General features: G+C 50.6%; 2 protein-coding genes across 12 annotated transcripts in view; one reads left to right on the top strand and one right to left on the bottom strand.

Annotated features, from left to right (window-relative positions):
* Positions 1–15,374, top strand: part of LOC105474357 (integrin subunit alpha E) — a 96,973-nt gene that overhangs the window by 64,497 nt on the left and 17,102 nt on the right. For 8 of the 11 annotated variants that reach the window (XR_011615319.1, XR_011615322.1, XR_011615320.1 and 5 more), the window contains exons 22-29: positions 1,973–2,071; positions 2,898–2,977; positions 4,751–4,828; positions 6,759–6,822; positions 6,901–7,008; positions 10,913–10,969; positions 11,273–11,368; positions 14,405–14,500. Coding sequence is in view for 5 of the 11 variants with exons in the window: in XM_071082147.1 (XP_070938248.1) it covers positions 1,973–2,071; positions 2,898–2,977; positions 4,751–4,828; positions 6,759–6,822; positions 6,901–7,008; positions 10,913–10,969; positions 11,273–11,368; positions 14,405–14,500 (678 nt within the window). In the remaining 6 variants the exon portion in view is untranslated. Of the gene's footprint in view, positions 1–1,972; positions 2,072–2,897; positions 2,978–4,750; positions 4,829–6,758; positions 6,823–6,900; positions 7,009–10,912; positions 10,970–11,272; positions 11,369–12,530; positions 13,609–14,404; positions 14,501–15,374 lie in introns of those variants that run through there. The other 3 variants (XR_011615321.1, XM_071082148.1, XM_071082150.1) reach the window with 2 other exon arrangements.
* HASPIN (histone H3 associated protein kinase) lies at positions 7,917–10,724 on the bottom strand. The gene has a single exon (XM_011724921.3). It carries the CDS (start codon positions 10,688–10,690, stop codon positions 8,288–8,290), a length of 2,403 nt encoding a protein of 800 aa, XP_011723223.2. The 5' UTR covers positions 10,691–10,724; the 3' UTR covers positions 7,917–8,287.

The following is a 15,374-nucleotide window of genomic DNA, read 5'->3' as shown; positions in this document are numbered from 1 at the left end:
GCCCTGCTTTGGCATCAAAACGCGACTTTATTTACATTTCATCTGAACTCTACCCTTTCCCAGAGTCCTTTAATACCGTCTTTTCTGTTGTTCAGTGATACACACAACAGTGTAGGTTTTGGCCGGGTGCGGTGGCCCACGCCTGTAATCCCAGCACTTTGGGAGGCCGAGGCAGGCGGGTGACCTGAGGTCAGCAGTTTGGACCAGCCTGGCCAACATGGCGAAACCCTGTCTCTACTAAAAATACAAAAATTAGCCAGGTGTAGTGGTGGGCACCTGTAGTCCCAGCTACTCTGGAGGCTGAGACAGAAGAATCGCTTGAACCCGGAGGTAGAGGTTGCAGTGAGCCAAGATTGCGCCATTGCACTCCAGCCTGGGCGACAGAGCAAGACTCTGTCTCAAAAACAAACAACAGGCCGGGCGTGGTGGCTCAAGCCTGTAATCCCAGCACTTTGGGAGGCCGAGACGGGCGAATCACGAGGTCAGGAGATCGAGACCATCCTGGCTAACATGGTGAAACCCTGTCCCTACTGAAAAAAAAAAAAAAACTAGCCAGGCGAGGTGGCGGGCGCCTGTAGTCCCAGCTACTCAGGAGGCTGAGGCAGGAGAATGGTGTGAACCCGGGAGGCGGAGCTTGCAGTGAGCTGAGATCCAGCCACTGCACTCCAGCCTGGGTGACAGAGCAAGACTCCGTCTCAAAACAAACAAACAAACAAACAAACCCAAAGTGTACTTTTCCTCGTTGCAATGAGTCAATAAACTTGACTTTGTTGGACTGTAGGTTTGTCCCCGGTCATCTTAGGCTATTTGGGCTAGGACCGTATCCATTATATGAATGAAACAATTTCCTAGGCTGGGCGCGGTGGCTCACGCCTGTAATCCCAGCACTTTGGGAGGCTGAATCGAATGGATCACTTGAGGTCAGGAGTTCAAGACCAGCCTGGCTAACACAGTGAAACCCTGTTTCTATTAAAAATACAAAAAATTGGCCGGGCGCGGTGGCTCAAGCCTGTAATCCCAGCACTTTGGGAGGCCGAGATGGGCGGATCACGAGGTCAGGAGATCGAGAGACGATCCCGGCTAACACGGTGAAACCCCGTCTCTACTAAAAAATACAAAAAACTAGCCGGGCGAGGTGGCGGGCGCCTGTAGTCCCAGCTACTCGGGAGGCTGAGGCAGGAGAATGGCGTAAACCCGGGAGGCGGAGCTTGCAGTGAGCTGAGATCCGGCCACTGCACTCCAGCCTGGGTGACAGAGCAAGACTCCGTCTCAAAAAAAAAAAAAAAAAAAAATACAAAAAATTAGCCGGGCGTGGTGGCGGGCACCTATAATCCCGGCTACTCGGGAGACTGAGGCAGGAGAATTGCTTGAACCCGGGAGGTGGAGGTTGCAGTGAGCCCAGATCACGCCACTTCACTCCAGCCTGGGCGAAAGAGCGAAACTCCATCTCAAAAACCAAAAACAAAAACGAAAAACAATCTCCTAGGCGTCTAGAGGGGGACTAGGGATGCACCGTCCTTGGGAGAATTAAGAAAGCTCACTGCAGTCATCACCTGCCCCTCGGGGGTCCGGGTGGGGAGCCTTGGTGGCTTCGTGGCAGTGCTGGTGTGTGCCGGCCTTCAGCCAGGCTGTGGGTTACGTTTGCATCAGGCCAAGGCCCAGCTCAAACGCCTCCTTCCTCAGGAAGAGCTTATGGATTCCCCTGAGTTGGAATTCACCTTTCTCCACCGCAGTTCTCTGCAGCTCCCTCACGCAAGCACCCCTTAGGCCTTGTATTTAAATTCCTCGGGGATCTACCACTGAGCCCGCGTGTCTGTCTTGTGAGGAAGACGGGGACCAAGCGGACTTTATTTCCTCAGCTCCTGGCAGGCAGAAAAATTAGTGAATGTCTGCTGAATTGGTGTGAGGAAACTGAGTTGGTTTTTTTTTTTTTTTTCGCTCTTTAAGAGAATGTCATCTGCTCTGTTAACAGCCTCCCTCTCCAAACATTCAGTGTGATGACCCTCAGCCAGCTGCTTCTGTCCTGGTCATGACCTGCAGGATTGGTCACCCCGTCCTCAGGAGGTCGTCTGTGAGTCGGTTTGGACTGATTCGCTCTTCCCGCCACCTGCAGTTGGCGTCCTCTGCATCTTAGTCTCATTTGAATCCCTCGGTTCCAGCTTTGCGCTTCCCTTCACTGCAGTCAGTCCGTCCTCAGCGGCGCCTACAGTGGCTGAGTTGGCTCTGAAAGGAGGGGGTGATGGGGACGAGAGCTTTCCAGTACTAGATGTGTGAGCCACCGTGCCCGGCCAAGACCAAAAGTCATTAACCCTGAGCTGTCACTGATCATCTCTGCTGTGGGAAATTTCTGAAGTGGCTTTTTCAACTATAAAACGGGAATGAGGCCGCCTGCCCTGCTTACTCCATATTTGTATTTGAGGCTTAAATGAAATAACGGGGCTGGGCGCGGTGGCTCACGCCTCTAATCCCAGCACTTTGGGAGGCCGAGGTGGGTGGACCGCTTGAGGTCAGGAGTTTGAGACCAGCCTGGCCAACATGGAGAAACCCCGTCTCTACTAAAAATACAAAATTAGCCAGGCATGGTGGTGCATGCCTGTAGTCCCAGCTACTCGGGAGGCGGAGGCAGGAGAATCGCTTGAACCTGGGAGGCGGAGGTTGCAGTGAGCCGAGATCACGTCACTGCACTCCAGCCTGGGTGACAGAGCGAGACTCCATCTCAAAAAAAAAAAAAAAAAAAAGAGAAAGAATGGAAAGGAAACATGCTGTGTTACAAAAATGTGAGGAATGTGAAAATCTGAGGAATCGTCTCCTAGGTCTGTTCTGTGAGTAGCCAGCGGTCTGAACTGTGAGTGGTATAGGGAGGAATCAAGTGACCAATTTTTTCTCCTTTAAAATAGGCTCATGTTTCAGTCGTTTGGCAGCTAGAGGAGAATGCCTTTCCAAACAGGACAGCAGACATCACTGTGACCGTCACCAAGTAAGTACTGCCTGGGTCACAGCAGAGTCAGGCCATGACCCTGGAAGACATCTCCCTACCACATGTGTGCTGTGAGAGGAGTGGCCCCCTTACTGCCCAGGAAGAAGGGAAACCCCAGTGAGCCCACGGAAGGCATCTGTGTCCCCGCAGGGACTTGACTTTCTCTTCTTGTCACCAGAGACAATTAAAACGTTCTTTTATCCACACACACAGTAAAACGGTGGCACAGTCTGGTGGCATGAGCCTTGCAGTTCTGGTTCTGGTTCACTCAGCTTTGGAATAGCGTGGGGTAGCTCTGTTATCTGCAAGACCTCTATGTTTGGGGGTAAGGGGGGAGCGCTGTTGGGAAGAGTTCTCAAATGGAGGTGACTCTGCCCACCAGAGGCCGTGCCCGTTTTGACTGCCGTGATGTGGGGGGGGGGTGTTCAGTAGCACATCTGGTGGGTAGAGGCCAGGAATACTGCTACACATCACACAGAGCAGTACAGGACAGCCCCCACAACCAAGAACTAACTGGCCCAAAATGTCAATAGTGTGGAGGCTGAGAAGCCCTTTTAAAATCAGCATTTTTCTAAGTGTGGTCTTCTAGAGACAATTCCGAACTCCAGTTGCTTATCTCTGAAAGCCTTTTCTTTTTCTTTTTTTTGAGATGGAGTCTCGTTCTGTCTCCCAGGCTGGAGTGCAGTGGTGCGATCTCAGTTCACTGCAACCTCTGCCTCCCGGGTTCAAGCAATTCTCTGCCTCAGCCTCCCACGTTGCTGGGATTACAGGCGCCCACCACCACGCCCAGCTAATTTTTGCAGTTTTAGTAGAGACGGGGTTTCACCACCTTGGCCAAGCTGGTCTTGAACTCCTGACTTCGTGATCCACTCACCCTGGCCTCCCAAAGTGCTGGGATTACAGGCGTGAGCCACCGTGCCTGGCCTCTGAGAGTCTTTCCTTATCCGACTGCCAGTGACCCTGGGGAGCCAGGTGCAGAAGCACCTGTTATGCAGTGAGAACACATGGACACAGGGAGGGGAACAACACACACTGGGTTCTGTGGGAGGGGCAGGGGGAGGGAGAGCATCAGGAAGAATAGCTGATACGTGCTGGGCTTAGTAACTAGGTTCTGGGTTGACAGATGCAGCAAAGCACCATGGCACACGTTCACCTATGTAACAAACCTGCACATCCTGCACATGTACCCTGGAACTTAAAAAAAAAGGCCGGGCACAGTGGCTCACGCCTGTAATCCCAGCACTTTGGGAGGCTGAGGCAGGCAGATCACTTGAGGTCAGGAGTTTGAGACCAGCCTGGCCAACATGGTGAAACCCCGTCTCTACTAAAAATACAAAAATTAACCGGGCGTGGTGGCACACGCCTGTAATTTCAGCTACTGAGGAGGCTGAGGCATGAGAATTGCTTGAACCCGGCAGGGGGGAGGTTGCAGTGAGCTGAGATCGCACCACTGCACTCCAGCCTGGGCAACAGAGTGAGGCCCTTTTTAAGAAGCACTTGCCCATCCTGGCTAACACGGTGAAACCCCGTCTCTACTAAAAAAATGGAAAAAATTAGCCGGGCGTGGTAGCGGGCACCTGTGGTCCCAGGTACTTGGGAGGTTGAGGCAGGAGAATGGTGTGAACCCGGGAGGCGGAGCTTGCAGTGAGCCGAGATCGCGCCACTGCATTCCAGCCTGGGCAACAGAGCAAGACTCTGTCTCAGAAAAAAAAAAAAAAGAAGCACTGCTATGTACAAAGCAGGTGTGCTGTAAACTAACACTCTTATTCCTAGCTCCAATGAAAGACGGTCTGTGGCCGAGGAGACCCACACCCTTCAATTCAGGCATGGCTTCGTTGCAGTTCTCTCCAAGTAAGTACTCCCGAGGGGCCAGCACCAGTGTGACTCCGTCGCCCAGGGGACAGCTTTGGGCTCTCTGTCTTGTAGACGGAGCTGGTGGTCAGGATGAATGTGGACACTGTCCTTCTGAGAGGAGCCTGCTTAGAACCCAGGCTCTGATATTGATCTCTAGGGTACTAACATTTGGGTCATAGAAACCCCATTGTGGTCATCAAAGGAGGTGTGTCGCCAACTAGTCTTGCTACAGAAGGGAATTAATATGACGCTGTGGAGGGAAGAAGGCAACTGTGGGACTGGGAAGTAAGGAGGGGATGAGTAAGGCCATTTGAGGGATAATGAGTAAATGAACCAGCCCAACTATACAGAATTCAAATATTCCACTTCACCCCAACTGCGATACGAGCACTTTACATTTTGACATTCAGCTTTTTTTTTTTTTGAGACGGAGTCTCGCTGTCGCCCAGGCTGGAGTGCAGTGGCCGGATCTCAGCTCACTGCAAGCTCCGCCTCCCAGGTTCCCGCCACTCTCCTGCCTCAGCCTCCCGAGTAGCTGGGACTACAGGCGCCCGCCACCACGCCCGGCTAGTTTTTTGTATTTTTTAGTAGAGACGGGGTTTCACCAGGGTAGCCAGGATGGTCTCGATCTCCTGACCTCGTGATCCGCCCGTCTCGGCCTCCCAAAGTGCTGGGATTACAAGCTTGAGCCACCGCGCCCGGCCGACATTCAGCTTTTATTCCTTTTTTTTTTTTTTTTAATTTATTTATTATTATTATACTTTAAGTTGTAGGGTACATGTGCATAACATGCAGGTTTGTTACATATGTATACTTGTGCCATGGTGGTGTGCTGCACCCATCAACTCGTCATTTACATCAGGTATAACTCCCAATGCAATCCCTCCCCCCTCCCCCCTCCCCATGATAGGCCCCTGTGTGTGATGTTCCCCTTCCTGAGTCCAAGTGATCTCATTGTTCAGTTCCCACCTATGAGTGAGAACATGCGGTGTTTGGTTTTCTGTTCTTGTGATAGTTTGCTAAGAATGATGGTTTCCAGCTGCATCCATGTCACTACAAAGTCTCACTCTGTTGCCCAGGCTGGAGCACTTGGTGCTATCTCAGCTCACTGCAACCTCTGCTGCCCGGGTTCAAGCAATTTTCCTGCTTCAGCCTCCTGAGTAGTTGAGACTACAGGTGGATACCACAAGGCCCAACTAATTTTTTAAAAATTTACTTTAGTAGAGATGGGATTTCACCATGTTGGCCAGGCTGGTCTTGAACTCCTGGCCTCAGGTGATCCGCCCGCCTTGGCCTCCCAAAGTACTGGGGTGACAGGCGTGAGCCACCGCACCTGGCCTCATTCCTCGTAAAGGTCTGGTGCCCTCTGTCCTAGCGTATTCAGTTGAAAGCACTCAAGTTCATTCAAAAAGAGGCCGGGCACGGTGGCTCACACCTGTCATCCCAGCACTTTGGGAGGCTGAGGTGGGTGGATCACCTGAGGTCAGGAGTTCGAGACCAGCCTGGCTAACATGGCAAAACCCTGTCTCTACTAAAAATATGAAAATTAGCCAGGTGTGATGGCAGGCGCCTGTAATCTCAGCTACTCGGGGGGCTGAGGCAGGAGAATCACTTGAACCCGGGAGGCAGAGGTTTCAGTGAGCCGAGATCGCACCACTGCACTCCAGTCTGGGTGACAGAGCAAGACGCCATCTCAAAAAAAAAAAGAAAAAAAAAAAAAAGAAAGGAGGATGGGTGCGGTGGCTCATGCCTGTCATCCCAAGACTTTGGCAGGCTGAGGTGGAGGATCACTTGAGCCCGGGAGGTTGAGGCTACACTGAGCCATGATTGTTCCACTGCGCTCTAGCCTGGGCAACAGAGTGAGACCCTGTCTCCAAAAAAGGGAGAAAGAGTCCTCAAGGGCTGATGCATGTCCTCTCAATTGCAGACCATCCATAATGTACGTGCACACAGGCCAGGTGCTTTCTCAGCACAAAGAATTCGTCTTCCATGTAAGTACTTATTATTGTAAAGCTATAGGTGGCAAAGCAACACCCGCTTTGAGTTGCTACTCTGATTTTAATTTGCAGATACATGGGGAAAACCTCTTTGGAGCAGAATACCACTTGCGAATTTGTGTCCCAACCAAATTACGAGGTCTCCAGATTGTAACAGTGAAGAACCTGACGAGGACTCAGGTATTTAAAGGCAGTTCTTTATCACAATCGCATCTTTTTCCAGAGTGACCACAGAGTCTCAAGTATAAAAAACCAGAGTTCTAGAAACGGAGGAAAGACAAGTTAACCATGGGAAAAGACTAGGAGTAAATTACCGAAATCCTGTTCAGAAGGAATCTCAATCACTTAGATCTTAAAGCAACCTGTCAGTTTTCCTCCGTTGAGGAAAAATAAGCAAAAATTAAAACCTTGTCAGTAGACAGAGACATTTCCCCTTTGAAAATTGATAAATTCTGCTTCTCTGTTTGACTGATACAACATGTGACATTTCTTACATTGCCCCCTGTAAGTTGCTTACTAGCTTCCCTTCTTCTCCCCTGAGACTCTTTTTTTGGTCTCTGCTTTGCCTCAGCCTCTTTACTTTCAGTTGTCTCATCTGTAGTCTGGTTCCCAAAGCTGGCCTTGATACCTGAAGCAACAGGCTCTGCTCAGTATGACGGCTGAAGCCTGGGCTTTTTTTTCTTTTTTTCTCACACTACATCAGTGTCAAGGCTCAAAAAATGGAAACGAATTTACAGAAACGACTCTGCTGACAACTAGAAAGAGGGCTTACAGGTCAGGTACCATGGCTCACGCCTGTAATCCCAGCACTCGGGATGCTGAGGCGGGTGGATCACAAGGTCAGGAGTTCGAGACCAGCCTGGCCAACATGGTGAAATCCCGTCTCTACTAAAAAAAAAATACAGAAAATTAGCCAGGCGTGGTGGTGTCCGCCTGTAATCCCAGCTACTCGGGAGGCTGAGGTAGGAGAATTGCTTGAACCCGGGAGGTGGAGGTTGCAGGGAGCTGAGATGTGCCACTACACTCCAGCCTGGGTGACAGAGCAAGACTGTCTCAATACAATAAAATAAAGAGGGCTTACAAATATAAACATTTGCATTCATATGCAGTTTATTTATTTTTAAAAATAGAGGCAGGGGTCTTGCTATGTTGACCAGGCTAGATTTGAATTCCTGGGCTCAAGCGATCCTCCTGCCTCAGCTTCCCGAGTAGCTGGGACTACAGGCGCACGCCACCGCGCCCAGCTAGTTTACTTTTTAAAGAACGTTTGTTATCAGCACATTTAAACATTTCAACAAATATTTCAGTTTCCATTTGGAAACAAAATTCTTGTTTGAAAAGCTGACTGGAAGCCTGTGAGAATGGGAGTTCTACCCTGCTCTGAGGATGGAGGCTGAAACGGCACCAGAGGCTTCAAGACCAGCCTCCTCTCACCTGGGGGCAGTCAGACACATTGAGCTTACTTAAATAGACTGTGCTGGCAAAGCAAGTCAGCGGCAGAGCTGAAGTTCAGCATTGTCCTGTGGAACTCCCGGATCTGCTTCCTGATTTGCTTCATGGCAGGAGTGTTACATTTACTCTTGAAGGTCATTTGTTTCAGAATCTTGTCTGTCAGGTAATGTAGCCAGAGCACATTACTATAAGGGTGATATTCTCCCCAGCAGTTGTTATTCTCCTTCTTCATGAGCCTGTAGATGTCAAACTGGTAGTCGCCGTCACCGGTAAACAGGTCCTCGTCCATGGAAACGTCGCAGAAAACCACAATCCCGTCCCGTTCCAAGCGGGACAGGGTGTAGTCAATGATGCTGACTTGCAGTCCACGGGTGGGGATGGTGCTGCTCTTCCCGTTGAGGGTGTAGTGGAGTTCTTTGAGGCTGGTTTTCTTCAAGAGCACATTCCCCCAGTGTAAGTCTCGGTGCTCAAACCGCAGTGATGCCTCCGCCACTGCGAGGGAGGCTGTGAGCTGGTGTAGAATGCTCTTTGCAGTAGCCAAGGAAGACAGCTTGGTTTTCATTTGCTCTAGGTCAGTCCCTCCAAACTCAAATTCCAGCACGATGAAGAGCTGGTCGTCTTTAAAAAAATCAGGCCGGTCATTTGCGGAGCCTTTGGTTGAATGATAGTGATCCCAGGCTTTGAGGAGCAAGGGAGGGTAAGATCCCTGGACACAGTGCACTGAGTTCAGCCCGATAAAACCTTCAGTGCGGTTACACACTTCACCGGATAAGAGGCTCAACTCTTTGGAGATGATGATCTCTGGCAGGATTTCCTCAAAGGTTTTCTGATGGGATCCATTGACTAAATCGGGCCCTTCAATAGCAATGATTTTTATGGCTACAGGTGCGTGATCAGCAGTTGTTCGAAACACTTCGCCAAACACCCCTTCCCCAATCTTCTCACAGCATTGCAGTTTTTCTGTGGGAAGGCAATGGCTAAAGGGGACAGGACCCTTCTGATTGCATTCCCCATAAACCTTTTCAGCATCAGATGCCTTTTTGTTTGAAATACTTAGAGTGTTTAAGGGGCTTAGCAAATACATTGAGGAGGAGTGCCAAGAGGACAGAGCACCACTTGTTTTGTTCATGACATGCCGGTTTGAACATTCTGATAGGAGGGATCCAGAGAGAGAAGTGGCAGTGGTATAGATGCTGCAGACCTCTGACACATCAGTCACAATTTTCTTCTTGTGGAAACTGAAGGAAGCCCTGGTTTTGGTCCAAAAGCTGGCATTCTGTAAAGGAGTCAGGTCCTGGGTGGGGAACGAATCTTTTCTCATCTTTTGGCCCTTTTTAAAGTGGTGGGAATGGAGGAGAGAGGTTTCCCTTGCCTCCTGATGTTTGCTCTTCCGGCTTGGTCTAGTTCTCTCCAGCCTGTCGATTGCCCCTGGCACAATGCGGCCCTTGGAAACGCTGGCTTCCTGATGCTCTCTCCGGTCGGCCTCTTGAAGCGCTCTCTCTTGACAAGAGTCTTGGCCCGTGGCCCTCCTCTTGCCTGTGTTTGACAGACCTGGACACTCCGGTCCACTTCCCACCAGTTTCCTTTTACTGCAGGATTCCCTCATATTCTTCCCATCTGCCCCAAACTCAGAATCCTCAGGGGTTCCTGAGTTCACAAGGCCAAAGATTGCTGACCTGAAGCTGGCACGGGTTTGGTGGACCATCCTGGTGAGCCTGACTCCTCCTGTCGCTTCCTCCTGGGAGCAGGGGAGAGACGCTTGGTCCAGGGAGACTTCCGGGAGGTAGAGGCCGCTCGGGACGGCTGAGGCTGCAACCAGAGAGGCGGAGGTGCCGATCGAGATGGCCCTGTCCCTTGGCGTTGGGGACCCGGGGCCGGGCGAGGCCAGAGAGCTGAACAGGGAAGCACTGGTGCCCACCTCGTCGCCGTCCCTGGGCTGGCCGCACGCGCTGAGGTCCGGGCTGAGGCGGCCGGGGTCGCGGCTGGGGAAGGGCGGGAGTCGGAGCGGGCCGCAGGGGGTGCTGCACTTCTGCGGGGGCCGAGTTCGCAGCCCCAGGCGTCTTGGGGTCACGGTGAGGCTCGGGCGAGCTCGCAGCTTCCGGCGCTTTGGGGTCACGGTCAGGCTGGGCCGGTCCTTGGGGACTCGGCCGCCGGGACGCCTCCGCCGCTGCCTCACCGGGCTGCCGGGGAAGTCGGGGTCGTCCGGATCGTCGGGATCGTCAGGATCGTCGGACTGCGAGGGGTCGCCGATGCTGGCGTCGCTGCTGCCGCTGCTGTTGAAGAAACGCCTCCGGTCCTGCGGCGGGAACCACTGCGCGGCTTCCCGGCCCGGCCGCCGCTGTCTCCTGCCGTCGGCAGCCCCATAAGTGCGGAAAAGCCGGCTCCCAAATCCCGGGGGCGAAGCCGCCATGGCCAGCGCCCGCCAAGATGTTCAAACGCAAACATCGCGAGACTTCCGCGCGACGCGGACGCGACGGCCTGCCGCGGGGTCCTAGCTCCCGGCTCTGCGCATGCGCACCTCGCCGGGGCACGGGTCCGGGCACTGGCCGGGGCCGGGGCCGGGGCCGGGGCGGGAACCGAAAACTGGCGGCTCGGTTTGTTCAGCGCGTCGCGGTCATGGGTCTCGTTTCAGGCCTTCACGGTGTGCACCTGGAGTCAGGAGCGCGCTTGTGGATTCATTCCGGTTCAGGTAAGTGTGGCCGTCCCGACAGGCCAGGGGAGGGCGGAGAGCCTGAAGCGGGTGAACGAGAGGCCAGGAGACCGTTTTTCCAGGGTTACCCCTGCCTGCCAGTGCCGGGGGCTCCCAGGCCCTCCCTAGCTTCGTCCCTGGGTCTCATTTGCTCCCGCCGGAGCTTTGCTTGGGCCGAGGTGAGCGCTGAAATTGCGCACACCCTCTATTCTGGGACCTTACGATGCTCTGTGTCCAAAGTGTTAAACGTGTCAGTCTTTCCGCACGGAAAGGAATCGTGTTAACTAGACCCTGCTTTTCCAGCATGTGGAAGAATGGCATTCAGTGAGCTGTGTCATCGCTTCAGATAAAGAAAATGTAACCGTGGCTGCAGAGATCTCCGTGGATCACTCTGAGGAGGTATTTGAGACTGAAATGCTCCAGATTTGATTATCCAGTTGCTCACGGGCATCGCCCCCGAGAAGAGATAATAGCATCTTTGTATACCATGTCCAAAATAGGTCTTTTGGTGCGAAAAACCAACCCTCTGTTTCAACCCGTTCCTTGGCTGCCCTCAGGAGGGTGATTTACTCCAGTTACAGGACAAAGAACTCTAGGGATTACCTGTGACTCTCCTACATCCCCACGTCTCTTCCAGCAGCAAGCCCGGCCATTTCAGTGCCAAAATATACCCTAAATCCATTCACTTCTCTCCATTTCCACTGCCGTTGTAATTCAAACTACCCTTTCTTGCCAGGGCTGTTGCAATCACCTTCAGCCTGCTTTTCTTGCCTCTGTTTTTCCCACATTCTCTATAAATAATTCCCACGTAACAGCTATCCGTCTTCTAAGAGCAGACATTAGATTGTGCCACTCCCCTGCCTATTTAAAAAACAAAACAAAACAAAACAAAACTGGTGCTTGAGCACACTTAGACTAAAATCCATACTTTTTTCATGGCCAGAGCAAGGCACTACTTGATCTGGTCTCTGCTTAATTCTTCAACTTCATCTCCTAGTACTCGCCTTTCTCTCCCACTGCCCCTTTTATTATTTTATATATATATATATATATATATATATTTTTTTTTTTTTTTTTGAGACGAAGTCTTGTTCTGTCGCCCAGGCTGGAGTGCAGTGGCACGATCTCCGCTCACTGCAAGCTCTGCCTCCCGGGTTCACGCCATTCTTCTGCCTCAGCCTCCTGAGTAGCTGGGACTACAGGCGCCCACCACCACTCCTGGCTAATTTTTTGTATTTTTTTTTAGTAGAGACGGGGTTTCACTGTGTTAGCCAGGATGGTTTCGATCTCCTGACCTCGTGATCCGCCCACCTCGGCCTCCCAAAGTGCTGGGATTACAGGCGTGAGCCACTGCGCCCGGCCCACTGCCCCTTTTATAATTGGATTATTCTGTCCTATTCTTCTAGCTTGCCAGTACAGTATTATTCTGGCCATAAGACTTTGTACTTGCTGTTCCTTTGCTTAACACTGCTCTTCCCCTAGGTCCTCATGGAGGTGGTTTCTTCTTAAATTTAGCTCAGGTGTTCTTTTCTCTTTTCTTTTCTTTCTTTCTTTTTTTGAGACGGAGTTTCGCTCTTGTTGTGCAATGGCGTGATCTTGGCTCACTGCAACCTCCGCCTCCCGGCTTCAAGCGATTCTCCTGCCTCAGTCTCCCGAGTAGCTGGGATTACAGGTATGCGCCACCACGCCCGGCTAATTTTGTATTTTTAGTAGAGATGGGGTTTCATCATGTTGGTCAGGCTGGTCTTGAACTCCCGACCTCAGGTGATCCGCCCACCTCGGCCTCCCAAAGTGCTGGGATTACAGGCGTGAGCCACCATGCCCAGCCTCAGGTGTTATTTTCTTAGAGAGGCCTTCCCTGATTACTTATCCTAAAGTGGGAATTAGTGATCAAGTGATCAAGTTTAATGTCTTGCAGTGATCCAGGTGACATTCATGAGGTCTCAACTGAAGAAGTAGCAATGGGGGTGGAAAAGAAAGGGACAGGTACAAGATAAAATTAAAAAAAGAATTGTGAGTGTGGTGGCTCACATCTGTAATCCCAACACTTTGGCAGGCTGAGGTGGGAGGATTGCTTGAGGCCAGGAGTTCAAGATCAACCTGGGCAGCAAAGTGAAACCCCATCTCTTAAAAAAAATAAATAAAAAATAGCCAGGCATGGTGGCTCATTCCTGTAGTCCCAGCTACTTGGGAGGCTGAGGCAGGAGGATCGTTTGAGCCCAGGAATTTGAAACTTCAGTGAGCTATGATTGAGCCACTGCATTCCAGTCTGGCTAACAGAGTGAGACCTTGTCTCAAACAAAAAAAAAAAAAGGGAAGAAACACTTACATTAAATAAAATGAATAAGCTGAGTGCGGTGGCTCATGCCTGTAATCTCAGCACTGTGGGAGGCTAATGTGGGTGGATTGCTTGAGCCCAGGAGTTTGAGACCAGCCTGGGCAACATGGTGAAACCCCATCTGATCTGCAGTTCAGTTACATCTTTTAGTAACTAGAAGACGGGGAAAGGAAGGAGAGAAACAAAACATATTTTAGACATGAACTCACTGTGTTTGAATGGCCCTCACCACCTTTCCTTTTAAAGGCATTCCTGGGCTTAGTTAACGGCCCCAAAGTACACAACACTACACAAAGTTACCCAAACAAGACCATCTGCAGTTATTCTCCAACTTCCTTTTTTTTTTTTTTTTTTTTTTTTTTTGAGACAGAGTCTCAAAAAATACAAAATACAAAAATTAGCCCAGTGTGGTGGGGTGTGCCTGTGGTCCCAGCTGCTCGGGAGACTGAGGTGGGAGGATCACTTGAGCCTGGAAGGTTGAGGCTACGGTGACCCTTGATCATACCATTGTACTCCAGCCTGGGTGACAGAGCGAGATCCTGTCTCAAAAACAAGTCAGTCAAGAGCTGACTTTGGATGGCACAAGGGAAAAGAAGAAAAGGCCAGGCGCGGTGGCTTACGCCTGTAATCCCAGCACTTTGGGAGGCCGAGGCGGGTAGATCATCTGAGGTCAGGAGTTCGAGACCAGCCTGGCCAACATGGCATAACCCCATCTCTACTAAAAATACAAAAATTAGCCGGGCGTGGTGACTCACGCCTATAATCCCAGCTACTCGGAGGCTAAGGCAGGAGAAGCCCTTGAACCTGGGGGGTCGGAGGTTGCAGTGAGCCGAGACCGCGGCACTTCACTTCACTCCAGCCTGGGCAAAAGAGCAAGACTCTGTCTCAAAAAAAAAAAAAAAAAGAAAAGAAAAGGAAGTTGGAGAATAACTGCAGATGGTCTTGTTTGGGTAACTTTGTGTAGTGTTGTGTACTTTGGGGCCGTTAACTAAGCCCAGGAATGCCTTTAAAAGGAAAGGTGGTGAGGGCCATTCAAACACAGTGAGTTCATGTCTAAAATATGTTTTGTTTCTCTCTTTCCTTTCCCCATCTTCTAGTTACTAAAAGATGTAACTGAACTGCAGATCCTTGGTGAAATATCTTTCAACAAATCTCTATATGAGGGACTGAATGCAGAGAACCACAGAACTAAGGTAATTCCTGGCTAACTTCTGAGTGGTGCCCAAGGAAAATTGTGCCTAACCTTTGAGTGCCTGCACAGACATTCTGTTGCCCTCTTCCTGTTTTCAGCCTTAACACTTCTGATCTTGGCTCTGCCATCACTGCCTTTGTGACCTTGAGTGAGTCAGCTTCTGCGAGTTTTTTGCCTATGAAATAAGGCAATTAAGAGGTGCAAGCTGAGGAGTTCTGAATTGAAATAACTAGGCTGGAATCTGCATTATATACTTTGATTTGAAAATATATTGATTAAAAAAAAAAATTTCCAGCCAGGCACTGGTGGCTCACACTGTAATCCCAGCACTTTGGGAGGCCGAGGCGGGTGAATCACTTGAGATCAGGCCAAGACCAGCCTGGCCAACGTGGTGAAACATGGTGAAACCCTGTCTCTACTAAAAATCCAAAAATTAGCCGGGCGTGATGGTGGGTGCCTGTAATTCCACCTACTTGGGAGGCTGAGGCACGAGAATCGCCTGAACCTGGGAGGTAGAGGTTGCAGTGAGCTGAGATCGTGCCTCTGCACTCCAGTCTCAATGATAGAGCGAGACCCAGTCTCAAATAAATAAATAAATAATTTTTTTAAAATTTCCTAAGTAAGAAATTGTTTTTCGTATACATTAACTGTCTTAGTGTGCTGTATCAGTGTTTGGTTATAGTATTAAATAGTACTCAGGAATGCATAAATCTTTTATAAGATTTAGACTAGATACTGGAACTCTTGGAATTCTTTTTGCAAACGTATGACTAGAAGTCAGACTGATGCCTGTGATTTATGGACTGAATGCTTTGTGTGTTACCCTGTGTGTTCATTCTTGTTGACACTTGCCTGGACATGGCTTCAGAGGTGAT

This window comes from Macaca nemestrina, chromosome 17, assembly GCF_043159975.1.
Source record: "Macaca nemestrina isolate mMacNem1 chromosome 17, mMacNem.hap1, whole genome shotgun sequence".
In the NCBI taxonomy this organism is placed as follows: domain Eukaryota; kingdom Metazoa; phylum Chordata; class Mammalia; order Primates; family Cercopithecidae; genus Macaca; species Macaca nemestrina.
This window is presented reverse-complemented; position numbering and strand designations above follow the sequence as displayed.